The following is a 27,811-nucleotide window of genomic DNA, read 5'->3' on the forward strand; positions in this document are numbered from 1 at the left end:
TTGCTTCTGACTGCACAGCTGGGATGGGCTCTGGGGCTCTGTTCTTTCTAAAAATCCTTCAGGGACTTGGTGGGCAGTGAGAACCACTTCTCCAAATGGCCAGGTTCACAAAAATAGTTACTCTGTCTGGAATCACATTAAAGGCTCAGGAAGAAAGATTATTCTTGGTTCTAAGATCAGATTTTGTCAAAAGTACTCAGTGAACACCTGGATCATGTGATGCTTTAGGGATTATATATAGGCCATAACGTCCTAGATAGCATCCTTTTAAAAACTCTCATTTCATGGGGGCTTTTTCTTAGCAGCATATTCAATAAGCAAAGACAGCACACGAACCATAATAATGTAAAAATAAGTGTTTATTTTGTGTATACGGTTCTTAGACCCTGTAAACATTCCACATTATCTATTCCATTTAAGAACTGCTTTTAAAAAGCTGTCTAACCCATTGTGATTTTCCAAAAAGCCTGCTGCTAAAATCCTTGATTTTAATGATAAATATGGGCTGGACAATAAACCATTCTATTCAAGTTCTGAACTGGCCTTGATCTGCTCAGTCTGCTTTAGTGTCTTCCCTAAATTGCTGTCAACAGCAGCAGTGTGTTGCCCTGCTAGCTCTCCAAGTGGACTGCATCCCCCAACGGTTATCTGTAATAAAAGAAGACGAAGAGGAGATTTTACTTAATTTTTTACAGATTCATTCTTGGATAAAAAGCAGTCAGGAGTTCAAATAGCATTAACTCCACTCTCACAGCTCCAGGCTGTCACCTGAGACAGTCACTGCTCTTCAGAATCCAGTCAGCTCAGAGGACAGCTACCACCCTGGGCACATATTTACCCATCAGGTTGGTGTGAGCAGGTCTGGCCCTCAGGGAGGACTTAATAAGCACTGCTGTTCACAAATCCACTCCCAACTGCAGGCAGCCTTGCAGTAGTTCATTTGTTACATATCTACTGTGATGTAAACTTTTATATAAAATCCTATTGCATTTTCTGGAAAAAACTACCTTTCTGACGAGTTACTAAAGTGTTTGCAGTATTAAACTAGAAAATAATATGAACGTGAAGTTTTACATCCTCTTGCTGGGGTGATTTTTTAAAATCTTCATTGACAATGGCATCTTTTTAAACTTCACCAGGGATGTACAGAGACTCTGCTGTTTAGCAAAAATAATGTACTCGACCAATGTGTAAAGTATGCATTTGGCGGGGAAGGAGTAAAGCTATTCTTAGTTTGACTATGGAAAACCAAGATTACCTACTTATTAACCAGCTGTGGTAACTAAATTCTGGTAATCTTCAGTTCTGTCTTAGCTGAGGGAAAAGAAAGAAAGGGGGCTTAAGGAAGCAGGCCCAGTCGCCACTGGAAGACTTGAGCGATGGAGGCAGATTCGGAAGGCCGAGGCCACGATGATGGGGGCGGACTCCAAGACTGCATCAAGACGCTGAAGCGTACCAAGACAGTGAAGCCGACTAGTGGCCTTCCCCACCACTTTTGGAAACAGCGAATCCAATGCACAACAAATCATTAACTGAAGTAGGTATTACAGGACTTTCACTAGGAAACACCTACGTTGGCTAGTTGGTTCCTATATATGCCTGTGAACCATAAAACTCAGTTTTCAATGTCCCCTGATCCAAACTATCCTCTTTAATTATTTGAAACTAGTGAGATGCTTGCCATATGTTCATTTATAAGGTCCTGTTGCAAAATTAACACCTCAAACTTCACAGGAGGTATCAGTATGAAAGTGAAATTAGACAAAAGATAAAGTCAAACTGAGGTATGTATTAGGTAGTTCTGATGGTCAGTAAAAATATCGGTGTGTAAGTCGGCACCTGTGGAGTAAAAGTCAGGGCATCTGGAGAAGAGCGGTAGCTGTGAAGAGTATACTTTACAAAACCCAAAGATGACCTCCAAGCTGCGGTCGAAGTCCGTGTTCCTCTAGGCACGTGGGCCGCCATCCGGATCCTTTCCACAGCTGGCTGGGCTGCACGCGCTGCCTGCCTCCGGGCTGCCTCTGGCATCAGTCCTGAGCTGGGCCTCTTTCTCTGCCAGAGAACCTTCCACCTTCTCTGAGGCGTCTGCGCTAGAGCCCGGCCTCACACACTGGCTGCTTTCAGTACTGCTTTCTGAGGGTGTGCTTTCTGCCTGGATTCCCTCCATTCCTTTGGGCTTTGTATCCAAAACAGGTAATTTATGCTGCAGAGAATTACATTTTAGTTGTTTAACCTAATATGAAGATTCAATAATCAAATCAAATGCATTTAACAAGTTCCTATGCAAATCTGTATCAAACTCTCAAATCCCAGCTCCGGTGTGGTGCTGTAATTATGTAAATGTTATTAAGCCTCACAGAGCTGTGTGCAGAGGAGTGGGGCACCTAGGATATGCCAGGTAGTCTGGTCATCCAGCTTGAGGAAGGCCAAGAGGACTGGTGACCAGGACTGCTAACTCCTCTTGCCTGGTGAGAATAATTCATTCGACAAAATTTACTGAGTCTGTATTAAGTCCCAGGTACTGGGGATACAGCAGGAACAAAACCGACAAAAACCCTTGCCCTCACTTGAACTTCCAGTTAGCTTGGGGAGCCAAGCAACAAATTAACAAAATACCAAGCTGGGGTTGGACTGCTGCTTAAATTAGGGTAGAAAGGTGGTACTGCAGTAAAGACCTGAAGAAACGCACCACACGAATACACAAGGCACAGCAAGTAAAAAGGTTCTAAGTTCACAGAACAGTGAGGAGGCCCTTGCAGCTAAAGGAGAGTGAGCGTAGGAGGAGAAGAGCCATGTGCTAACGGAGGGCCACTGTGGGACAATCCAGGCCCCGGGCCACTGAGAGGGCCAACGAGATCACAAGCTTTCCCTTCAAGTGCACCGGGAAATCCCTGGAGGATCCGTGATGAGCGGTGCATTACCGTTAACCAGTAAAGCTGAAAGGAACACCTGAAAATTTTCTAGATGTATGTGGTTATGTTTATTCTTATAAGAAACTCCATGGGAAGGATTCTGATTTTCTAGATTCTATGCTCATAACTATTTCTCAAAGGTTTACAGGTGCAACTTAAACTTTGCAAATGACAATGTAAATTCCTCTCTCAAACAGAAATGTAAATGTCCCTTTAAATGGCCAATCCTGCAGGTAGAAAGTAAGGGTCTAAGGGCGCCTGGGTGACTCAGTTGGTTAAGCGTCTGCCTTGGGCTCCTGTCACGATCCTGGAGTGGTGGGGGATCAAGCCCCACGTTGGGCTCCTGCTCAGCAGGGAGTCTGCTTCCCCCTCTCCCTCTGCTCCTCCCCCTGCTCATGCTCTCGCGTGCTCTCTCTCATTCACTCTCTCAAAATCTTAAAAAATAAAAATAAAAAAGCGTCTAGCCAATGATACCAAAGATTTGGGAAAGCGGGGTATTATGACCCCTCCTGACCCCTCTTCCATCCAGCTGAGCCTTTAGGGCTCTCCTGCAGGTTCCTCGGGGTTCCAGGCCTTCAGTGAGGACTTTTCTCTGAGCTCTTCAAAGGCAAAAATTTCAGTCACACTTGGTTTCCTATAAAATTTCTATGAATTACCACCTGTTCTGTTAAATAGTATGTAACATAAAAATTAAATCTCATTTTATTTCTTCTGAGAGGGCCGAAATTTGACCAGAAAAGAGAAAGTAAACAATTATATATTGACATAATTAACCATGGAAAGTAAAAGAAGAAATGCCTAACCAGACGCTCTCAGGAAGCACTTAGCCTAGCATGAAGGGACAGCAAAATAAACAGTTGCTGACTTACACCGGGTACCATCTTGGGATGCTCCCTCGCCTCTGCGTATGGTACATCACATGGCCGGAGCACTTCGGGGCTCTTGTTGCCAGTCTTAGGTCTCAAGTCATCATTCTCTCTCAAAACATCTCTTCTACCCTCATATGTTCTGTCATAAGGGCCTTGCTCAATGGGGCTGATCTGGCCTCTATAATAGAAATCTGCATCACCTGCTCCACCAGGGGGTCTATAATCAACTTCGTTCAGCCGTCCTCTATCACCTGGCCCAAGTGCCCGGGGTGGTTCTCTCTCAGGACCACCTAAATGTCTCAGCATATTAACTGATTTTCCAGCACCATAGCAGAAACTCTAGAAGAAAAAGAAATACATAGTCCTGAGTATTTAAATGGCTGACTCACAATGAAATTATCCAAGGTGCTAACAAAATTACCTAACTTGACTTATGGCATTTGGACACATAAACCTGTTTCACTATTGATTCATTAGAGACCTCTTTTTAGATTAAGTGTTAAGTAGACATTTCAATCAGCTGAACATTTTGACTGAATTGTAACAAGGGCAGTTTGGCTAAAACCTAGAAACTTGAATTAGAAGGTACTAATTGTGAACTGCTCATCAGCTATTTTCACACCCAACTGAGGTAAATGCTAAACGTTAGAGTTGCACATCAATTCCATAAACATTCTCATGTGGGTAACTTTTCTACAAATAAATACAAACTTGGCTCTAGTGACAGCTAAGTTCAATGGCCTTTGAGTCCCATTTCATGAGAAAAACTAGGCAGCAGTTCTCAAAGCGTGGTCTAGGGGTCCTTGGGGGTGATCCCAGAGACCGTTTCAGGAACTCTGTGAGGTCAAACTTTTCATATTTCAAAGACCTTAGTCTTTTTTTACTCTTCCCCTCTGAGCATTTGGGGAGGTCTCCTGGGGCTAGAATAACTTCCACACTCTGACGGGCTCATGGATGGTGTCCTTGTGTACTTAATATGGTAAGATTCAATAAATAAAACCCCCATAACAAGAGCTCTTTTTGTCTTCAGCTTTTTTGTTTTTGTGGTCTGCAGTAATTAAGAATGCAAAAGGGGGGCGGGAATCCCTGGGTGGCTCAGCGGTTTAGTGCCTGCCTTCAGCCCAGGGCGGGATCCTGGAGACTGGGGATCAAGTCGCACGTCGGGCTCCCTGCATGGAGCCTGCTTCTCCCTCTGCCTGTGTCTCTGCCCTTCCCTGTCTCATAAATAAATAAAATCTTTAAAAAAAAATGCAAAAGGGTCCTCAAAACAAGTTTGAAAATCACTGTGCTGAAGAAACCATTTGAAGACAATAGTAGTAAAAGTCCTTTTCTTTAGGCACATGAAGCAATAAGAGATGATGGGTTTTTGTTTATAATTTCAGTTTCAGAGACTAAACCATCGTCCCCCACTGAGGATGGTTTGACCTAGAACTGTTCGGCTTCATAGTGCTCAGGAAAGTGGCAGTGCATTCAGAAGAAACTACTTCAAATTTAGGATTTGGATCTTTTCCTGGACTAACAACCTCGGGTATGATCCCCTCTGGTGATGCTGGGCAGGGGCAGCCCCTGGTTGGCCATGCGGACACGAGGGTGGAGCACCCCTACCTTCAAAACCACTCCGTACCCACACAACCATTCTGCTGCTCCCTTTCAGTACAACGTTCAATGAACTGTGAGATGTCTGGCCCTTGTTATAAACAGGCTTTGTGTTAGATGATTCTGTCCAAGTGCAGGCTAACAGAAGTGTTCTTGTGCATGTTTAAGGCGGCCTGGGCCAGGCTGCGATTCCTGAAGGCTACGTGCAGCAAGTCTATTTTTGACTTATGATATTTTCAACTTACAGTGGGTTTATCAGGATATAATCCCATCCGAAGTCCAGGAAAATCTGCACTACTATACAATTAATGTCACCTAACAAAACCATACCCCTAAACCAGAGTCCTGTAATCACAAGCCAAAACACAAAACCAAAACAGGAACAATTTCAAAGTGAGTAAGATGTAGCAAATTTTGTATCCTCAGGAAACACAATTCTTTTTAATTTAATAATTTAAACTGGAAGGTACTAATTGTCTGATAATTGCTCTTATGTTGGGTCTATTCATATCCATCAGAGAAAGTAAACACTGAAAATATTTAAAGTCATAAACCTTAAATAGGTTCATTTCTTTACAAATACAAACCTGGCCTTTCCCAGGCACATCTGGGTTCTTTACATTTCATTTTATGTGACAACTGCTCTCTTAAGGTAGAGGCCAAAATTCAACAATAAGAAAGCCGAAGAGACCACAGAAGAATGATGAATAATGTTTCTTCTTAATAAATGCCTGTTCCTGGATCCCCCCCCGCCCCCCACTGCTTCTCAGTAACCTACCTTCTTCCACATCCTGACCGGATTCCATGGGAACACCAATGCTCTTCCCTTCTCGGTGAGGCAAAAACTCAGTCTGAGATAAGAAGGCCCCTTTTCTCATAGAGGACTAAACAACTGCCTTCATGTATATTAATTCACCAAGTTAAAGAACAAATTTAAAAAGATGTTATTATTCTAAGTCACTGCCATGACATCTACAGTCAAATGAGAATCATGTCCTCGCTTAAAGGAATATATATATGTAAGTATAAATAAATCTGTATCATTAAAAATCATCTTTTCATACAAATAAGCATAATTTAGCCTGACTTACAACAGCAGAAAAGTCTAAGTTCTATAATTGCCTTTTTTCTACAAGTCCTGTTGACAGTCAACAGTACTCTATACTAACCAGGACAGCTAACGCCATGATGATGAGCACTGGAATGTGAAGGAATACTGGGAGCTCCTTCATGAACTCTCTAATAAATTCACCAGCTCCTTTCCCGATGTGTTTCAATGGCTCCGTGACAAAGTTGGTGAATGTAACTGCCAGTGCCTAAAACAAAAGATCACAACTTAATTTTTCCCTCAAAGGATGGAGAGCACACAGAATGAGCCAAAATTCACCATGCACTGGGATCAAAATTATGTTCATAAATTAAAATGCTTTTAATGTGAAAATCACTGTGCAACAGAAGTATATTTTCTACAAGAGTTTATTATTAGCAAAATGATTGTAAAAAACACTAACAACTTTTAATAGATAGATTTTTCACAGACTTTGTAGAAGCAACTTTTACAAAATGTATTCTATTACCTTTGTTGGTGGGACCAACCAAATAGGGTTGACTAGTAAGAGCTCATAATATTTTTGGCATGGGTCATCCTTATAGGTCCATGAACTTCTAAACAATTCTATTTAAAGAAACAGACAAAACACTGAGTTATTAAAAAAAAGCCACATTTCATTCCCAAATAAGACAACATTTTGGTTTTGTCCCTGTCCCTGCCACCAACCAAATTTAAATGCTGTACAAATAGCTTCCCTGTAACACTGATTTAAAAATTTTTCACCTTGTGTCCAAAATATTTTAAAAATTTCTTCAAATTAGACAAGTCTTATGTGGCTAAAACATTTTATTTTATGAAAATTTCTAAAAGGTAAATATTTAAAAACCATTCCTTATCACCTACAAATGAAGCCAAGTAAAACCACAGAAATCTGAGCGAGATTGCTGAATTACACGAAAGTCAATATTCTGGCTGTGATTGCTATAGTCAGGTAAGACACTTCCACTGGGGAAAATGGGGAAGGGTACACCCATCTGTTTTACTTCTTACAACTACCTGTGCATCTAGGATCATCTCAATAAAATTTCAATTTAAAAAGTCAGTTCTTATTTTGCAAAATAAAGAACATTATTCCCAATTTTTCTTTTTTTTTTTTTGTTTTTTAGTATTTATTCATGAGAGAGAGAGAGAGAGAGAGAGAGAGAGAGAGAGAGAGAGAGGCGCGCAGAGATACAGGCAGAAGGAGAAGCAGGCTCCATACAGGGAGCCTGATGCGGGACTCGATCCCGGGTCTCCAAGATCATGTCCTGGGCTGAAGGCGGCGCTAAACTGCTGAGCCACCCGGGCTGCCCCTATTCCCAATTTTTCTAAATCAGGCTTATGTACATTACATACTAGCCTGAGCTAGAGGAGGCAGTCAGTTTTCCCCTGTAGCCAGGAAGCAAGACTGGGTTGGGTTAGTTCCCATAATTTTTAAAGAAACATTACTTTGGATACCCTGTTTTGTACAATCTGCGGAGATTCTATCTGTGTCAGTTATGGACTTGGGTTTATAAAGTGCCTCTGAACACTAAACCATTCCTGTTGCTAAATATACAGAACCAAAGGCAGTCAACAGTAGTGAGAATGTTATACAGTCTGTGAGGGAAAAAAAAGTTAAAGAACTTTCCTCTTAAAAAAAAAAATGTACAGGGCAGCCCCGGTGGCGCAGCGGTTTAGCGCCGCCTGCAGCCCAGGGCGTGATCCTGGAGACCCTGGATCGAGTCCCACATCGGGCTCTCTGCATGGTGCCTGCTTCTCCTGCCTGTGTGTCTGCCTCTCTCTCTCTCTGTGACTCTATGAATAAATAAAATCTTTAAAAAAAAATGTACAGTAAAGCTACACCATAAGATTTCATAAGTCAGTATAAGGATATTAAGCCTAAAATGGTTATTAATTCATATGAACTCTGACTCACTTCTTTAGTAACATTGTGGACACTCTTCCTAACACTAGACAGACAAGATGAGCATCACCTCCATCACAGTCTATGGAGAAGATGGGTAATACGAGAGCTGGCAAAGACACGGTTCCTGCTCCCTCCCTGTGATATTACATGAGCATAAGAGTCCTGGACTGAACCCTGACCTTTCTTGCATGTTCTTCTGATACTGAAGACTTAGTCAGGAAAAGCGTCCTTCTGGTATTTTATCATTTCTCTGTATTTACGAATATATGGTCTCTCCTTCTTGGAAATTCTATTCAAAATGAGGCCTGATGAACCAACACCTTACCCCAGAGGCTTCCAATCCAGTCCATCTTCTCGGCACACACATTGTTTAATGGCTCCATCTTGGCAACCTCAGCCTGATGCTGTGCAAACGCGAGCTGACCAACACCAAAAGGGAGCTATGAGCGGCTGTGAACATGAAGGTTATGTCTACATATCCAAAAACCTGACTTCAAAGTATGTCTTCTTCACCAGATAACAGATTGCTGATGGTTTTTTAATAGAAAAAAAATACATTTTTTAAATAGCTCTTCTCTGCTCATGGCAAAGCACAGTATTAATGCAACGAGTAAGGATAAGGAACTATATCTTTGTAGGTAATTTTGATGAGAAAGGTAAATCTTTGACTAGAAAAGATTGTTTTAAAAAATTAGTTCAGATATAATTCATACCACATCCAAAAATATAATTATATATACTAAATGACTACTCATTTTCTTTTATAATTCATGATAAAATGGTGTTTTACTCTGGTTTCAGCACAAATGGCCTATATAATGTGTTGGTTGTTTTTTTTTTTTTTTTTAATATATACAAACCCTGGGGGAAATCGCCAAAATAGCAATATTCAACCAAACTTTTTTCCTTTAATTTGTAAGTAATTAGTTCTAGAAGCTATAGAACTTAGAGCAAAAGGTTAAGGATGTATTACAATGATTTAATCAGATAAATTCATTGAAAATATTTTTCTACTTGACTCACCCTGCTAGAAAGATCTAAAATTGTCCTTCAATGCTATTTTGACAGGAACAGTAGGTGCTTCATTTGACTTTCTATATTCAGCATGATCCCAATTTTGAAAGGATTAAAATTTAGAAAAAATACTGGAAAGAAATATCTCAATATATTGACAGCAATTATCTCTAGGTGACAAAATTATAGGTAATTTTTTTAAAAAAATCAAATTTCACCTTATGACCTTCTATCTTTTCTAAATTGTCTTATTATTAACATCATATTCAGAAAATAATCTTAAAAAATAATATTTTGATATCTTTTCTGGCAAAGAATAAGCATATACCCTCAACTACCTACATAAAAATTTTTAAAATGTATCTACTGGAGCGCCAGGGCAGCTCAGTCAGTAAAGCATCTGCTTCGGCTCAGGTCACAATCTCAGGGTCCCGAGACTGAGTCCCATGTCAGACTTCCTGCTCAGCGAGGAATCTGCTTCTCCCTCTGCCCCTCCCCCACTTGTTCTCTCTCATTCTCTCTCTCAAATAAAATCTTAAAAAATAAAAAAAAATGTATCTACTTAGCTCTATTTTGATTTAGCTGGCCCAGATACCACCCATCAGAAATTGGGTTATGAAAATTAGGCCTGCACCAAACTGGTCAGGGACCAAAACACCAGATACAGGTGAGCGGCTGCAGTGTCCTCCCCTCTCCCTGGCATCTCCAGTCACTGCCTTCAGCCCCAATCAGAGCCAAGTCTTCTGTTATGAAGTAACATTAAAACATCTGAAAACCTTCTACCTACTTAATACCTTATATAAATACATCCAATTCCATCCCAAACTGAAGAGGAAACTGATGAATAAAACACGCCTCAACTGGGTGTACCAATGCACATACGTCCACAGCTCAGTAGCTACTAATCCCACGATGCAGAGCAGACACAGAAGCACCTGGAAAACAGGAAGAAGTGGAGAGCAGAGTTACTGCCAAGCCATCCTCCCCACCACAAAATGATAACTGTCAGCAAAAAACAAAAGAACTGGCCTCAGATATGCAACATCACCTCTGCCATTCTGCTGCATGGTCAATTCAGCAGGAGTGTCTTCGTACAAGTTCTTAACGTACTTATGGTGGAGTTTTTAAAGCATTTCTAAAAATGAGCTTTAACTTATGCCCCCCTTGTCCTTTCTTACCATTAGCACATTATATGGATCCACTCCAAAAGAATCTTCAAATCGCCACTTCCAGGTTTCAAAATCATGAAACTTAAAATTAATTAAAATATCACTTAGTGCATCATCCAAGGCTCCTGGTTTCCAATCCTCTCCACTGAGAAATTTCTGTATTTCTAACAAGGTTTGTCTTTTTAGAATAATCTCAGCATCATAATGCATATCATCTTTGTTTTCTTCAGGCTGAATTAAATTTGCCAAAAAAAAAAAAAATAGAAAAGAGAAATATTTCAAGAGAAAAGCCAATTTGGAAGTAAACATATATGTGGTTCACATTTCATATGTATAAAATAAGAGTAATACTATCCACCTATTTGTCTCACATAAAAACCAGAGATCATACATGTGAAAAACATTAATTATGAACAATATGCACATGATACACAATTCTATAAAGTAGCCCTTGCCACAGTAAAAAGCTTTGGTGGGGGTAGGGGAAGAAATACTTAAAACACATCGTTCTTTTTCTCAGCATAGAATGATCTTACATCAGTGTGAATGAGAACATGTGCAAGTAGTAGAAAACAAAGGCCAGCATGGAATTTCCCTGCCAAGTTATGAATGCATTAAATTTCCAACTGTTTAGTAAAGTTCAAATAGCAAATTTAAAGCACCTCTCCCCATTTGAAATAAATAATGAAAATATCCACTATACTGATTAGTATCACACCAATACTCACGAGTCCGAGCTTTCTGGCTTCAATCAAAATCTTATTTAAGTATCTCCTAAAAACAGGATTGCTTTGACTTTCATAGTCTTCCTTCTTTCTCTTTTCACACTCATCAATCTGTAATCACAAAATAAATCCAACATTACATAGCATCAAAGTTTCATGTAAGGGTCAAGTTTCTAGCCTAGTGGCCCCATCAAGATCAAGGTAAGGAGCCTGCAATTATCAGCTATATGAAAATGTAGAACTCACTACTTTCTGTGGGTTCTCTTTTGCAGAGGGCAGGTAGGCAACAAATGAGGAATACAAGTCCAGCACTTAGCCCTGACTGGCAGTGTTTCTGCTGACTATCAGCAATTCTTTTAAGATTGACTGACTTGAGACAGAGAGAGAGGGTATATGAGCAGGAGGGGCAAAGGGAGAGGGAGGGAGAATCTCAAGCACACTCTGCTCTTAGTGTGGAGCCAGATGGGGGGCTCTATCTCACCACCCTGAGATCACTACCTGAGCTGAAACCAAGAGTTGAATGCTTAGCTGATTGAGCCACCCAGGGGCCCCTTTATGGAAATGTTGTCTGTGGGGTGTTTTGTTTTGCTTTTAAGATTTATTTCTTTATTTTCAAGGTGGGCAGAGGGAGAGGAAGAGTCCCAAGCAGACTCCATACTGAGCATGGAGCCCGCGGCAGAGGTCAATCTCATGACCCTGAGATCACGACCTGAGCCAAAACCAAATGTTGGACTCAATCAACTGTGCCACCCAGGTGCCCTGAGAATGTTTTGTTTTTTTTTTTTAAAGAATGTATTTATTCATTCATGAGAGATGCAGAGAGAGAGAGAGAGAGAGAGAGGCAGAGACACAGGCAGAGGGAGAAGCAGGCTCCATGCAGGGAGCCCGATGCGGGACTCAATCCTGGGACTCCAGGATCACACCCCGGGGCATTTCCCAGTATACAGCCAAACAAGCTCATGATACTACAAAACGTAGTTAAACTGAGGCAAATTTTATCCAAGCGTCTCGTGGCAAGCACTTGGGTGAGACCATTTACACCCAGTAAGAACCACAGCAGCGCTTGCAGATCTGGAATTTAGGTCTCAGTATCTCTGTTCACAAGCTCCCCAAGCCTCTCAAGCTGGAAACCTCCCTCCTTCACTCCACCCCTTTCCCTCCTCCCTCAGCTCCCCAAACTTGCCTATTCCACCTTAGAGAAACCTAACACTTTCCTCCTCGACACCCATCACTGTGACACCCATCACTGTGTCGGCTGGAGCATTCAGCATTGCTAGAGCTCTGCCACCCGTCTCCTTCTGAGGCCCCCTCCACTGGGCCACCAGCTGAGTCTCCACAGCCAAGAGGCTGGTTCCCACCCACAACATCCATTCAAACCCCTTAATAATTTTGATTTATTTCCTTTCTCATAAACTCTATTTCAGCCATACATATAAAAGGATTGAATAAATGAAGGAATAGCTACCACACACTAAATTATAATAATCCCTTCTATTTACAAGAGTATTCTTATGTTCATCAGGTGGTCACAGGCCCCTTTCTTCATGGGTACCTTTGTCATGAGTCCATCATAACCCAGCACTGTGACAGCTGATAGAGAATCAAAAATGAATTAAACATATTTCTTGTTCCAAGAAATGTTCAGTCTGGTAAAGAAATAATTACAACATAGCAAGATAAATGTTATAACAGGAAAATAAAAGTACTATTAAAAAAAAAAAAAAAGCCAGAGCAATGAAAGAGAAAACGAGGCTAGAGTAACTAAAGAAAAAATTATATACAAATTGTACAATACACAGAAACATATAAAATGTTAGCAAAGATGGGAAACAGCAATTTAACATACTATAAGTAATATAAAATTCAGGAATTAAAAATATTCTAACCTTATGAGTTAAAGAATCAAGTTTGCTATAACATTCCGACAATTCGTCAGCATGTGACAAGTCAGGACTGAATTCCTTTTTCTCTGATATACCATATTTTACCTAGAGCAAAACAGAGATTTTATTTTATTGTTCAGTTGTGAAAATAACCTAAAGAACACTAAAATGTGACTTCATCATTTTATGACTGTTATATTTTTCATCTGTGTTGAACAACCAAAAAAGAGTCTCACATTTATATACTAGCCAAGAACTAAAATCAAGTAAGTTTGTGGCTCAATGGGCTTTACGTTCATATTCAAGACAGAAATAAACAGGTGGAGTTGAAATCTTCTGAGACTAAGAATCGGAGATATTCTACATGGTTGCAGTCATTGATACATGACTCTTGATCCTGGAAACTGTGAGAAACAGTAACAGAAGGAGACTATTTCCATTACAGACCAATAAGGTCTTACCCACTTGCACATGCACTTTTTTTTTTAATACCTGAGATTTTCTCATTGTTCCTGAAGCAGCATCATAGTTAAGCATGTCTGTGGGGTCAATCCAGTCATCATCATGAGCATAACCAGTTATCAGCCACAGACATTCACAAAGCAGCAGAGAATACAGCATCCTGCATGAAGGCTAAAAAATTTGTAATAGACATAATGAAATATAATTATTTATAGAAAAATGGTTTTGTTATAAATACTATCTACTTCACTCTAACACTAAGATAATGGTTTCTTTCTGAATAATAACTGAAATAAAAATACTCAGTAAAATGGTATTCACATATTCTTGCTGAGACAAAAAGAAAATAGGAACTTTTTGTATGATTCAGGATTCCATTCCTAGATTTATACCCAAGGAATGAACACACATACCCACACAAAAGCTTGTACACAAATGTTTCCAGCCACATTATTCACAAGAGCGAAAAAAGTAGAAACAATTCAAATGTCTATGGATAACTAAAATGTGGTGTGCCCATACAATGGGAGGTTATTAGGCCATAACAAAGAATGAAGTACTGACACATGCTACAACATGGATGAACCTCGAGAGCACTGTGCTGTATGAAAGATGCCAGGCACCAAAGACCAGATGGTAAATTATCCCATTTATACGAAATGTCCAGAACAGGCAAATCTAGAGATGGACGGTAGATTAGTAGGTGCTCAGGCTGGGGACAGAACAAAGAGCTGGTAGTTAAATGGTACAGGGCTTCTTTTTGAGGTGATGAAAAAGGATCTAAAACTGACTATGGTGATGGCTGCACATGTCTGTGAATATACAAAAAGCACTGAATTGTGCTCTCTGAATGAGCGAATAGTATATAAGACACTTCTCAGTAAAACTGCTTTAGAAAAGAAGAGGTATTTAACCACTCTCCCTCAAAATTCTTTTTTTAACACATGGACAATAGAAAGGTATGAAGATTCAAACAAGGTGACTAAACTCCCAAACCATTAAGAGAAAATAATCTGCTTCATCTAAGTCTCTGCAGAAACACTGTCAAATCATTTGAATACTCAATACTGCCTCTATTCGATACTCCCCAATACAGTATCCACTAAACACATGTGGCTATTTAAATTTAATGAAAATTAAATAAAATTAAAAATTCAGTTCCTCATTCATGCTAGCTGCATTTCAAGTGCTCCCACATGGGTCTAGTGGCTGCCACACTAGACAGGGCAGACATAGAACATTTCCATCATTGCAGAAAGTTCTTTTGGACAGCCTGTTCCATATTTACGATGAATAAAAATCAAATAAGGGATTTCCCAGATGAGAAAGTCCTGAGTTTACAGTCTAGTTAGTAAAAATAAAAGCAACTCCAGGCATATATAAAACACTCCTCCTTTGTCTTTATTCCCAGCATGGTCTTTATTCTTCTAGCACAACACACAATCAAATTAGCCACGCACTGGTCAGTCTCTTCTGTTGGCACAGTGGCTGGTGATCTTAGCTGTGCATTAGAATCACCTGGCAAGCTTCTAAACGCCCCCCAATCTCCTGGCCACATCCCAGATCAATCAAATCAGAATCTCTAAGGGTGGGATCCAGGCAGTTGGCTTTTTAAAGCATCTCAGATGATTCCAACTGGCAGTGAGGTTAGAAAACCACTGTGCTATGATGTGAACTTTTCCAGGGGAAAGTACTATCTTACTCCAATCGGAATTCACCTTGCTGAGGACTCTCCATCTTGCCCCCTCCACTTTTCCAAGCCCAACACCTGGCCCAGTGGGTGGCGCATGAGGGACATTCAATACATGTCAAGCAGCAAATGCAAATGGTCAAAGCTATACAGGGATTCAAAGGACGAAGCAACCACATCTGACTGGGAGAAACTGGCACAAGAATGGGCATCGGCAAGAGACAGGGAAGTGTGCCTAAGAGGGCAAGGTGAGGGTGGCTGAGGAGTCCATGAACCTTCGAAACTGTAAATTCGAGGATGGACATGGTGGGGCTGGGAGAAAGCTGTATGACAAGGTCGGCTGTGGAACAGTGCCAATGGCCAACCTCAACTGCTAACAGTAGCTGTGAACGGCGAGGGAGTCACATTTGGGGAAATCACAGTACTAAGTGTACAGAATGTACTGGATTCAGAGAGTCCTACAAGGAGGCTGAAGTAGCAAAAGGATGCTTAATCACATTCTAAAGTTCAGTTCTATAAGCCTCAGCTGCTGAATGTATGTAAGGAAAGAAAACAGCAAGCATGGCCAAGATTTCAAGGCTGACCAACAACAAAAAGGTGGTATTATTAACGTCAAAAGAAATTCAGAATGAGAACATGGTTTTGGAGAAAAGCTCAGCATTCGTTTGTTCAACATTTATTAAATACCTACTGAATATTGGGCACTGTCTTATGTGACGGAGACACCAGGAAATTAGCCTGGCCAGGTTTTGTTAAGAAGCTACATGGAGGGGAGGGGTACACAGAAACAGGGGACAAGAGGGGACAATAAGTTGACAAAACAATTTGAGACAGTGAAATGTCCTGTGGAAAAAAAATGAAGGACAATGGCACAGATGGATTAAGCAATGTAGGGACGGTCTCTGAGGAGATTAAAGATAGCCAAGAACTCTGTCAAGTCCCCATCGAAAGACAATTTATTTTCCCTCCCCCTGACTTTGGACTGTGACCACTGTCGGCTACGGAAAGAGGAAAAACTGAAATAAAAGCATTTATTTAGGGTTTAGAATTGCAATTTGGGGAGCAACCCAAATTGTGGCCCACTGCAGGGGAAAAGTTAGGGGTTTTTATAAGAAAAAGGATAAGATAGCCTTACATCAGCGGTTTACCAAGAATTATAAATGGGAGATATTACAATTTACAGTTGTTTTCTAGGTATGTTAGTTGCTAGTAAAATCCCTTTTGCAGAGGGTCCAACTTTTGTTAAAAATACAGATAACAGCAGTCAGGTACTCAGTCATATGCCTTCGCCCAGTTCAAGAGTAGAATGCAATTCCTGTTTCAAAAGCAGGATGAAGTTTCCGTCACAATCTTCTATGAGCAAAGGTTTTTATAAAGCTTCACAATATTTAGCCAAAATATTGTGGAGAAGTGATGCTGCGTTGGTTCTGGGCCTGGTTTGGCCTATAGGTGGTTCAGCTGTTTCTACTTTATCACTTTGGAACGCCTACTACTGTACCTCTGCTGCTATGCTGTGAGGCCTAGCCACATGGACAGGCCATATGTAGGGTCGCAAAGCTCCCAGCTGGCAAACATCATCAATGGCCAGCCATGTGAATGAGTCATCCTCATGGTCCCAGTCCAATCTCACGGTAAAAGACTTGTAACCCAGCCAAAATCATGTGAAATAAAAGAACTGGGCAGCCCCAGTGGCCCAGAGGTTTAGCGCCGCCTTCGCCTAGGGTGTGATCCTGGAGATCTGGGATCGAGTCCCGCATCAGGTTCCCTGCGTGGAGCCTGCTTCTCCCTCTGCCTGTGTCTCTGCCTCTCACTCTCTCTGTGTCTCTCGTGAGTAAATAAATAAACTCTTAAAAATAAATAAATAAATAAATAAATAAATAAATAAATAAATAAATAAATAAATAAATAATAAAGAACTATGCAAATGAGTCAGTAAGGCCCATAATCCCACAGAATCATGAGAAATAAAATGGCTGTTCAAAGCCTCTAAACTTTGAGGTGGTTTGTCACACAGCAGTACATAACCACAACATTTGGGACGCCCGGATGGCTCAGCGGTTGAGCATCTGCCTTCGGCTCAGGTCCTAATCCTGGGATCAGGGATCGAGCCCCGCATCGGATTCCTTGCAGGGAGCCTGCTTCTCCCTCTGCCTATGTCTTGGCCTCTCTCTCTGTGTCTGGGTCTCTCACAAATGAATAAAATAAGATCTTTTTTAAATATTTTATTTATTATGAGAGACACACACAGAGAGAGAGAGAGAGAGAGAGAGAGAGAGGCAGAGGGAGAAGCAGGCTCCATGCAAGGAGCCCGACGTGGGACTCGATACCGGGTCTCCAAATTCACATCCCGGACTGAAGGCGGCGCTAAACCACTGAGACACCGGGGCTGCCCTAAAATAAGATCTTTAAAAAAAAAAAAAAAAAAAAAAAGATAACCATAATATTTAAGCAGAAAAAAATGGTAAGAAGCTAACCTTAGGAAGACTTGGGAAAAGAACATCCAGAGAATAGATCTAGCAACCATAAAGACCAGAGGGTGGAGAAAATTTGAAGCATTCAAAGACTAGCAGGAAGGCTGAAATGCCACAGTACCCCATGCTTCCTGGAGCGCTACTACCCCCAGTAGCAGGCTACTGGCCAAAATGAAGTAACAGGGATCAGGTGTACTTTCCTGCCTGAACAACCAAAACCACTGCACAAAATCTATGAAACAAGTTTTCAAGACACTGGACACCAAGCAAGTATAACAGTCTTTGGAAAATGGGAACCAAACGCAGACAACCCTTCCACTGCCCCCAGGTTACTGCCTTCCTAACAGTTTCCAGGCCATGCGCACAGAAGGGGGAACTCAGAGCCCAGAAAGCCCCTGTGGAAACAGAGCTGAGAATCTTGGGGACCGAGACAAGAGAAAGTTGCAAAGACAGAGCTCCAGAGATCTGCACAGGGGCCCTGCAATATAATAAAGGACATCTGGTCTTTGACCCCGGTTCCTCCAAAGACCCTTGAAATTTCCTGAGTGACAGCAGTGTCTTTTGTGATGAGGTGCTACTGATGTGACTCTGCTGGGCCCCAAGGTAGCTTCAGGGTGGGGGATGGTCATCAGAAAGACCAGGCACATGATTAGAGGGTTGGAACTTTCAACCATCCAACCTCAGGGAAGGAAGGAAAATGGTGACGTTCAATCACATGGCCAATGATTTAACCAGTCATGCCCACATACTGAAACCACAATAAAAACTCTGCACACTGAGACTCAGAGGAGCTGGTTGGTGACACACAGATGTGCCAGGAAAGTGACATGCCTGGATTTCACAGAGAGGACACACAGGTGGTCCCCAAGGTGTGTGTCTGTCATGGAGACAGCCTTGAACAGGACTGTGACCTTAACTTGTGAGGGTGTGCACTACTCTGGATATATTGTGTCAGAACTGAATTGCAGGACATCCAGTCTGTGTCAGAGAACTGGTATGGGAACAGACCCCCTTGGCACTTGATGGGATGAGCACTGGGTGTTATACTATATGTTGGCAAATCAAACTCCAATAAAAAAAATATACAAAAAAAAAAAAAAAAAAAAGGAACCAGACCCCCTTGAGTCTTCAGCAAGGCTCTGATCAATGCATACATAGCAGGAAACATCTCAGGCCTGAAAAAGAACCACAGAAAGGATTCAATACAAAAATAAACACGTGTGAAAAACAAATTAGGACACAAACTTGCAATAAATAAAACCAAAAATTAGTTCTTTGAAAGAACTTAAAAAATGTGATAAACCTATAGTAAGATTAAGAAGAAAAAGAGAAGACCACCAAAATCAGTATCAGGAGTGAAACAGGATAAACTTATTCATGACTAAAACAATTTGCAAACCAAGAATAAAAGAAAACTTTGCCAGAAAGTGTACTATAGGCAAACCCTGCACGTGATGGTAAGTACTGAAATCCTTCCCTCTAAGATCAAGAATGATATGATTAAAAAAAGCTCTGGAGGGTTTCTGGGATATTGACAGTAATCACAAAGGTATATGTTTTTTAATAATTTGCAAAGATGAACATTTATATTTTACACAGTTTTCTGTATTTCATATTTTACAAAAGGCTTTTTTAAATGGGAAAGTGTAGGGGTGCCTGGGTGGCTCAGTCGGTTAAGCGTCTGGCTCCAGCTCAGGCCATGATCTCCAGGTCCTGGGATGGAGCCCACAGCAGGCTCCCTGCCAAGCCTGCTTCTCCCTCTCCCCCTGCTTGTCCTGTGTGTGTGTATGTCAAATAAATAAAATGGGAAAGATTATTGAGAGATTGTATGGTCTGAACCATATTCCTCCAAAATTCTTATGTTGAAGTCCTAAAACCCCAGGTCCCCAGAATATGACTATACTTGGAGACAGTATCTCTAAAGAGGTAACTAAGTTAAAATGAGGTCATCAGCATGGGCCCTAATCCAATATGACTGGTGTCCTTATAAGAAGAAATCTGGACACAGGGGGAAGATGAGGTGAAGACACAGGAAGAAGGTAACCATCTACAAGCTGAAAGAAGGAAATCAATCTGGGTGCCACCGTGATCTTGGATTTCCAGTCTCCAGTATTGCAAGAAAATAAGTTATTTAAGGTAATAGTCTGTGGAATTTGTCATGGCAGCCACAGCAAACTAATACAGATTTCTTCCAATGTAAAAAGACTAAGAAAGTCTCCAGCCCATTGACTCTTGACATATTACAGAAGTTTAACCTCAAAGGAAAAAGGCGTGATGTTGAGCAAAGGAACTGGTCAAGCATACTGATAAATGAAGCCAACTACTAATAGTAAAAACAAACAAAAACCCACAACTTTTTATGTTTAAAAATGAAAAACCAAAATACCAAGTAATAATAACAGTGGGAAAGGTATCCTGGGATCTCCATTGCACTCTAGAAACAGAAATACTGGATGCCTGTACACTTTATGGAGGGCGGGGGGGGGAAGAGTTAAACTAAGGAGTAAAGCCTTCAGAAGACCCAAACACAAGAGAAGGGAGGTAAGACTAATGAAGCAGTAGAGCACAAGCTGAAAAATGCAATTTGCAGAAACCAATAGGGCCTTACAGTGAAAGGGGCATTAGTCAACTGTATTAAATACTTCAGGGAAGCTGAGAAAACTAAAATCCGGGGGCGGGGAAGCCACTGGATTGCTTAATTAGTTGGTTATCTGTGAAATGACTTCCACAGGTTGCCAAGGAGAAACGTACTTCTAGGTAGTGAAGGACTGAGGTGACAAAGGGAGTCTCTGAACTGAGCAGAAGCTCCGAGAAGATGGGCAGCTTACGGAAAAGGCTTTTCAAAGGCAACAAGGTTTCACCGTCCTTCATTAACAGAAACGAACAAAGAGGGACAGAAAGAAAGGTACCAAAGCAAAAACAGAAGCCGACCGAGCTCACATCCGTGTAATGATCAAGAAGACGGTGGAATGGTTCCCTGGGAAGCCAAGAGTGTGTCGCTGTGTCAGGAAGCTGGAATGCGGGAATGAACACCCGGCAAGACAGCTCTACCGGGAACTCTACACCAAGGGAGATTCATCTGTCAAGAAACTGAGTTTTGACCGTGACCCGCAAAAGTCATGTAACTGGGCCATGCTACTTTCTCCAATGACCTTCGGCAGATGCAGAGCTTTACCCAGGACCAGGAACTGAAGAAACCCAGAAAGTCAAGGAGGTGAGGTGGAAGAGCGGCGCCAGCTGCAAGCCCTCCTGCGAGGCCCGCGGTCACTGACCGAAGGCCGGAGCTCCGGGAGAAATCCCACAGTCGATCTCACACTTCCTCCCAGCAAAACTGCGTCTAAACCTGCTGGGGATCTTGTGAAAGACCGCTTCCGACGGAGCCCGTCTGATGTGGGCCTGAGATTCTGCACTTCTAACAGCTCCTGGTGACGGCAGATCTCAGTCCAAGAAGCAAAGTGTTCAGGAAAAACGACCATCGTGTGTTGGTTCAGGTTAACGGAGGCACCTGAGTCTACTGCTCGGCAGTTAACACTAAGCTCTCTCCTCCGGCTCTTCCTTTTCTAAAATCGCCTTTCTCAATTGCTTCAAGCTTTCACATTAATTTCAAAATTATAATATCTACAATAGCAGTGTTTGAGGACTATGTGCCAAACACTGTCACAGACATTCATTGGATTCTCGCAGAAACTCACGTTAGTGTGGCTATCAGGAAAACAAACTGGGTGGAGAGCCAGCAAAGGACTGAGATCTCCCCGCAAAGTCCCTGCGAAGAGGAAATGGGCACAGCAAAAAAATATCTGATGCACTACAACTGCCTGAGAAAGACGAACTGCCGAGTCAGATCTGTGTTCCCCGGGAGGCTGCGCGGGCAGGTCGGGCGCCCGCGGGCAGGTGGGCTCGCGCGCGGGGGCCGCTCCCCCGGGGCCAGCTTCCCTAGCCGCCGCCACCGAGGGAGAACGCGAGGCTCTTCACGCCCACTCGCCGTCCAGCTTTTTACATTCAAGTCCGGCTTGGAGTCTTGAAAAATTAACTGCGGCCAAGTCTGAACTACGCCGCTGACGCTGTCTGCTCAAGTTCTGGGAGCAGCTTTCAGGGGTAACTAACGGCCACAACATCCGGCGTCCGCCCGTGTCGGGGTCTCGCTCCGCGCCGGCCGGTCCCGCTCCCCAGGCCGCTCTCGGAACGGGGTGACGCGACAGCAGCGGCGCTGCGACCCCGGGTGAGGCGGCGGGTCGCCCCAGGCCCCGGCCCCCGCGGCCTCCCCGCCCGCCCGCGGCGCCGACACCCGGCCGCGCCGACTCACCGCCGCACCGCCCGCCTTTCCGCGTCGCGGGAAGAAAGACGCTCCCCCGGCCGGTCGGCTGGGAAAGATGGCGAGTCGCTGTGGAGCCGCCGAGCGCTTCGGCGGGCGCGGGGCGTCGCGCGCGTGCTCATCGACTCGCTCGGCCGGCGGCTGTGCGTCCTGCCCGGCGCGCGGCGGGCGGGCGCGGGGCGGGCGGCGCCGGGGGCGGGGCGGGGCGGGGCGCCGGGGCGGGCGGGGCGGGGCGCCGGGGCGGGCGGGCGGGGCCGAGGGCGGGGCGGGCGCGAGGGGCGGGGCGGGGCGCCGAGGGGCGGGGCGGGGCGCCGAGGGGCGGGGCGGGGCGGCGGGCGGCGGCCGGGTTGTCCCGCTGGGAGCTGCAGAGCCTCCCGCTGGCAAGCCTTACGAGGAGGCCGAATGTTCACGAGCGCGAAGCACGTTTTCTTAGTGTTGATTTGTTTTGTGATCCGAATGTGTGACCTGTGCAGTCATTACTTAAGCAGGGTATAGTGAGGGACTCCGGTGGTCTTACATGGGGGGGGGGGGGACTACACATTGTGCTGTAGTCTGGAAATAATAAATTTTGTTTTGTTTTTGGCCTTGCAATTTCAGGAAACTCTCCAAGGAGGAACTGCTAAGTCATACACACCAGGAGGAAATGAGAAGCGTGCGCTAGAGTGGCGACAAATGTAAAAGTCTGTCAGAATTCGGCGTATACTGTCGTGCGCTGGCGTGTACATGTGGCTCGTTACGGTCTTTAAGTCAAAATACAGAGGACGTGAAGTTCACCGTCGTAACCGCGTGCAGGCAGCCAGTTCGGGGTCGTCCAGGGCATGCGTGTGGCCCCAGCCGTCCCCGCAGCTCCTTCCCCGGCGACACTGAGCCACCAGCCCGTTTAAACGCCTGTTCAGCACCCGCCTCCCCTCTTCCCTGGTTCTGTTTCGTGTCTCACGAATTCGACAAAACTAGGAACCTAAGGAGAGGCATAAGGTACTTGTCTTTTTGTGGCTGGCTGATTTTACTTAGCATGACGTTGGTACTGCGGCTCGCCCATACTGTGGCATAGAAATTCCCTTTTAATAGGCTAAATAACATTTCAGGGCAGCCCGGGGCTGGGGGGGGGGGTGTGCTCAGTGGTTTAACCCCGCCTGCAACCCAGGGCCTGATCCTGGGGCTTCGGGATCGAGTCCCGCGTCGGGCTCCCTGCGTGGGGCCTCCTTCTCCCTCTGCCTATGTCTCTGCCTCTCTCTCTCTCTCTCTCTAATAAATAAATAAAATCTTTAAAAAAATAAATAAAAAAAAATCAATCTTCATTGTACTGCGTTCCGCGGTTTATCCTTTGATGTGTTGGCGGACTTCTTGGCTGCTGGCACCTTGTGGCTCTTGTGAGTGATGCTGCCGTGAACCTGAATGTGCGGATCTCTTCAATCCCTGCGTGCAGGTTTTTGGGGTATATATCCAGAAGTGGGATTGATAGGTCATATGGTACTTCTGTTTTTAATTTTTTGAAAACCACTATGCTATGTCTACAGTGGCTGAAACTTTTGTTATAGGATTGGCAACGTTTATTGAAGCCATAGCATGTACAGGATTCTCAAATGGAAACAATATAAAACCTGCCATAAAAGTAAAAGATGCAAGGTAGACCACCTTTTAATACTGGTACAATGGCAATAACAGCTTTACAAGTATTTGTAGGATTTCTATAGCATCTTTTTTATTCTGTAGCATTTTTATGAACTATTATTCCATAAGAACCATCAAATCATCACATCATTTAAATTGAGACAGTACAATGTGGTTTATTAATATTTCAAACGCTATAAGTGCCTCATAAAATGTTGTTACAAATACTTAAATGTTCTATTCTCAGTGATCATTCATTCCCTTTGTTCTTATATAAATGTAGCTCCTGGGTTTTTAAAAACTAGAATCAGACATATTTCTTCATTATCTGTTTAATTTTCATTCATAAATGTGTTGTGAACATAAATATGGGTCTCATAAAAACAAAACATCGTCCCCAGGCCTGTTTTCCGGTCCGGTGACTTCCCACAACCCTATTTGGCCTCTCGAACAGTATTTATCTGTGGAAAAACAGATATTTCTGGGAAGTTTCTAAAATATCTTTTTTAGCCTATGGTAACCAGGGGATATTTCAAGGATATCATAGAAGTAGCTGCTTCCTGTCAGGCTAGAAGTTCAGTGAGGACCTAAAACTCCTTGGTTCCCATCCATGAGGCTCTGCCATCCTTCCTCGAACTGCAGTGGAGGTCATCAGCATCAAAGCGAATCCTGCACCTTCAGTCACATGCACCCTAATGACAGTCCCCCTTCCACGTCAGTGATGACGATCCTGGCTGAAGCTATAGGAGGGTCCACTGCTACATACATAGATCTGATTGACTGGGGGTGCCCAGAAACACTTTGCAATTTTGCAAAGATCTAAGAGAGTTGCCAAATAAAATACAGAATGCCTAGTTAAATCAATTTTGATTTCAGATAAATACTGAATATTTTTTTAGCATGACTATGTCCCATGCAATATTTGGGAGATACTTTGGGACAGACTAAAAGAAACCATTCATTGTTTGATGGGACATAGCTATACTTAAAAGTTATTTGTTGTTGGGATCCCTGGGTGGCGCAGCGGTTTAGCGCCTGCCTTTGGCCCAGGGCACGATCCTGGAGAACCGGGATTGAATCCCACATCAGGCTCCCGGTGCATGGAGCCTGCTTCTCCCTCTGCCTGTGTCTCTGCCCCTCTCTCCTCTCTCTCTCTCTCTCTCTCTCTCTCTCTCTCTGTGTGTGTGTGACTATCATTAAAAAAAAGTTATTTGTTGTTTATCTGAAATACAAATTTGATTGAGTGTCATGTACTTATAATTGCTAAACCTGGCAACCCTGGACTGGTCGGGAAGAACAAAAATCCAAAGAGGAGTGTATTATTACTGTTATTGAATCCACAGGCTGTTGAGGACAGGGAATTAGGTCTCACGGTGAATCGGCTATGGACTTCAGAGAATCCTTTGGGGCATTGTGGAAAATACAGGGTTCATGTGAAGTCCTCATGAAATATATTTAGCTGCATGAAAAAAATGTTTATTTTGAGAACAAGCAAATGAGTGTGGAGAGGGGCAGAGAGAGAGAATCTTTTAAGCAGACTCCCCACTGAGCATGGAGTCTGATGCGGAACTGAACCCCACAGTCCATGAGATCATGACCTGAGCCGAAACCAAGAGTCGGACACTTAACCAACTGAGCCACCCCCGTGTCCCACCAGTTCATTAATATCCTAGCTGCACCTATTGAGTACAAATTATCTACCTAGTTAAATTTGAACAACCTCTCCAACATAAGTTGGGTAATTCCAGGATAGACACCACTTTGGGGATTGCATTTTTCCCATCTATTCTCTTTTTGATCATGCAAACTAAAAAAATATCCAAATACTCACTTAATACCACAGTATGAATGGGCTCCAAACATACTTTAATTCTTCAAATGGAATTATATATTAGGGGCAGCCCCGATGGCCCAGCGGTTTGGCGCTGCCTTCAGCCTGGGGTGTGATCCTGGATACCCGCGATCGAGTACCACATCGGGCTCCCTGAGTGGAGCCTGCTTCTCCCTCTGCCCGTGTCTCTGCCTCTCTCTCTCTCTCTCTCTCTCTCTCTCTCTCTCTCTCTCTCTCTTTCTGTCTGTCATGAAGAAATACATAAAATATTTTTTAAAAAAAGGAATTATATATTAGGATAATTATTTATAAAGGCCTACTACATTAAAAAAAAAGTTGGGGTGATTTTATCTATCTTACAGACCATCACATGCAGTCAAGATAGGGTAGGTGTCAGTTTTGTTCAACAAATCTGCTTGTAGAAAGTGGCAGGGTTTGAGTTGGGCTTCTGGGGTGAGCATACTGAAATTTCTCCTCCAGGCCCAGGTCATTACTGGAGTCAGCCTAGCTCCTGTTTCCAAATTTTCTTTATCGGAAACTGAGGTTCCACCTGTCCTCCTCTCTATAGTGACTTTTCTATGTAGTTTCTGCAGATCTATCTGGCTTTTTACCAGGAGTAATTAAGACATTTTTAAGTTGAGTTGGTAACACTTTGGAATTGGGTTTTAGGATAACACACTGCAGGTCAGAGACAGTTAATGAGTGGATGCTATGCTTTTGGTGATGGTACAAATTTCTTCAAAATCGTGTGTTCTGGGACCCCTGGGTGGCTCAGCGGTTGAGCGTCTACCTTTGGCTCAGGGTGTGATCCTGGAGTCCCGGGATCGAGTGCCACATCAGGCTCCCTACATGGAGCCTGCTTCTCCCTCTGTCTGTGTCTCTGCCTCTCTCTCTCTCATGAATAAATAAAATCTTTAAAAAAAAAAAACCCGTGTATTCTTTTAGTTAGATCTTTAACTTGTCTGCATGGGTCCGTCTTTTTTTAATGATCCAACCTGAAATGCTTTAGTACAATCAGGATTTCTGGGCAGCGAAGATGCTATAGGTGATGGAGGTACAGGCAGAGAGGGGGCGGGGAGGAGTGGAGGCAGTAATGGCTGAGGAGGAAGGTGAGTGGCTGGCTGTGGCAGGATGGGAGATGGTTTAGAACACAGGCAGGCACATTTGGAAGTTTCCCACTTATGTGACACATTTGGCCACAACTTGGACAGCATGAGTTTTCTGAGATGGTTTTCAATGCCTCCTAGAGTTTGCCTAATTCACTTTCCAAAATGCAAAACTGTTTTAGACTGTGAAGTTCTTGGAGGCAATAATGGGATGGGAAGGTGATGCTTTCAATATGCCTAAACTCTGGGCCATGCAGTTCTGGCATCAGCTGTATATAGATCACACTTTGTCTTAAGTTTTTTTGTATCTTTGATATTGGGAAATTTGAAGTTCTGGTTTGATCTTAGCCAGCTTCTGCTAAGGAGTGTTATCTGTTGAAGGAATAGCCACTCTTTTTAGTGATGGTGATGGAGGGGGAGGGGTAACTAGCTTGAAGTGACAGGCTTATTTTTTTTTTTTTTAATAATCTTTTCACTTTGGCTTTCAGCTTTTTTCTTGTTTGAACTTGGGCATTAGCGAAGTCTAAGAGCCTGGGGATTAGATGGAGTTAGGGTAGCGGCCTCTTTCTTGCCATAGTGGCTACGCCCTTTTATATTGCCACCAATAATACACAAGAGTTTCAATTTCTCCACATCTTTGCCAATACGTATTATCTTGTGTCTTTGATAACGGCCACCCTAGTGGGTGTGAGGTGGTATCTCACTGTGGTTTTTATTTTCATTTCCCTAATGATTAGTAGTGTTAAGCATCTTTTCATGTGCTTATTGGTCATTTGTCTATCTTCTTTGAAGAATTTTTTTTTTAGACTTTATATATTTGAGAGAGACAGAGAGAGAATGAGGAGAGAGAGAGAGAATCTGAAGCAGACTCTGTACTCAACACAGAGCCCAATGCGGGGCTCGATCCCACAACCGCAAGATCATGACCTGAGCCAAAACCGAGAGTTGGACGCTTAACTGACTGAGCCACCCAGGTGCCCTAGAGAAATGTTTCAAATACTTTGCCCATCTTTTAATCGGGTTGGTCTTTGGGTTGTTTTTGAGCTGTAATTCTTATATATTCTGGATATTAATCCTTTATCAGATATATGATTTGCAAATACTTTCTCCCATTTTGTGGGTTGCATTTTCTGTGTATTATATCCTTTGGCTTATTACAAT

General features: G+C 42.9%; 1 protein-coding gene across 5 annotated transcripts; it reads right to left on the reverse strand.

Annotated features, from left to right (window-relative positions):
- Positions 1-341: 341 nt before the first annotated feature.
- On the reverse strand, positions 342-22,232 carry CLCC1 (chloride channel CLIC like 1). Of its 5 annotated transcripts, XM_055339294.1 has the most exons (12): positions 21,063-21,469; positions 13,660-13,800; positions 13,171-13,272; positions 11,288-11,395; positions 10,569-10,790; positions 10,185-10,325; positions 8,702-8,795; positions 6,955-7,052; positions 6,547-6,693; positions 3,782-4,120; positions 1,916-2,203; positions 342-648 (listed from the first exon to the last, which is right to left on the reverse strand). In XM_055339294.1, the coding sequence occupies exons 1-11, from the start codon at positions 21,264-21,266 to the stop codon at positions 1,946-1,948; spliced, it is 1,854 nt and encodes a 617-aa protein (XP_055195269.1). In that variant the 5' UTR covers positions 21,267-21,469; the 3' UTR covers positions 342-648; positions 1,916-1,945. The 5 variants fall into 5 exon arrangements, with proteins under 5 accessions (XP_055195269.1, XP_055195270.1, XP_055195272.1 ...); XM_055339295.1 differs by lacking the exon at positions 21,063-21,469 and adding an exon at positions 22,094-22,232 and having other exon boundaries at positions 342-2,203; XM_055339297.1 differs by lacking the exon at positions 21,063-21,469 and adding an exon at positions 21,483-22,059 and having other exon boundaries at positions 342-2,203.
- Positions 22,233-27,811: the final 5,579 nt, after the last annotated feature.

This window comes from Nyctereutes procyonoides, unplaced genomic scaffold (assembly GCF_905146905.1).
Source record: "Nyctereutes procyonoides isolate TBG_1078 unplaced genomic scaffold, NYPRO_anot_genome, whole genome shotgun sequence".
Taxonomy (NCBI): domain Eukaryota; kingdom Metazoa; phylum Chordata; class Mammalia; order Carnivora; family Canidae; genus Nyctereutes; species Nyctereutes procyonoides.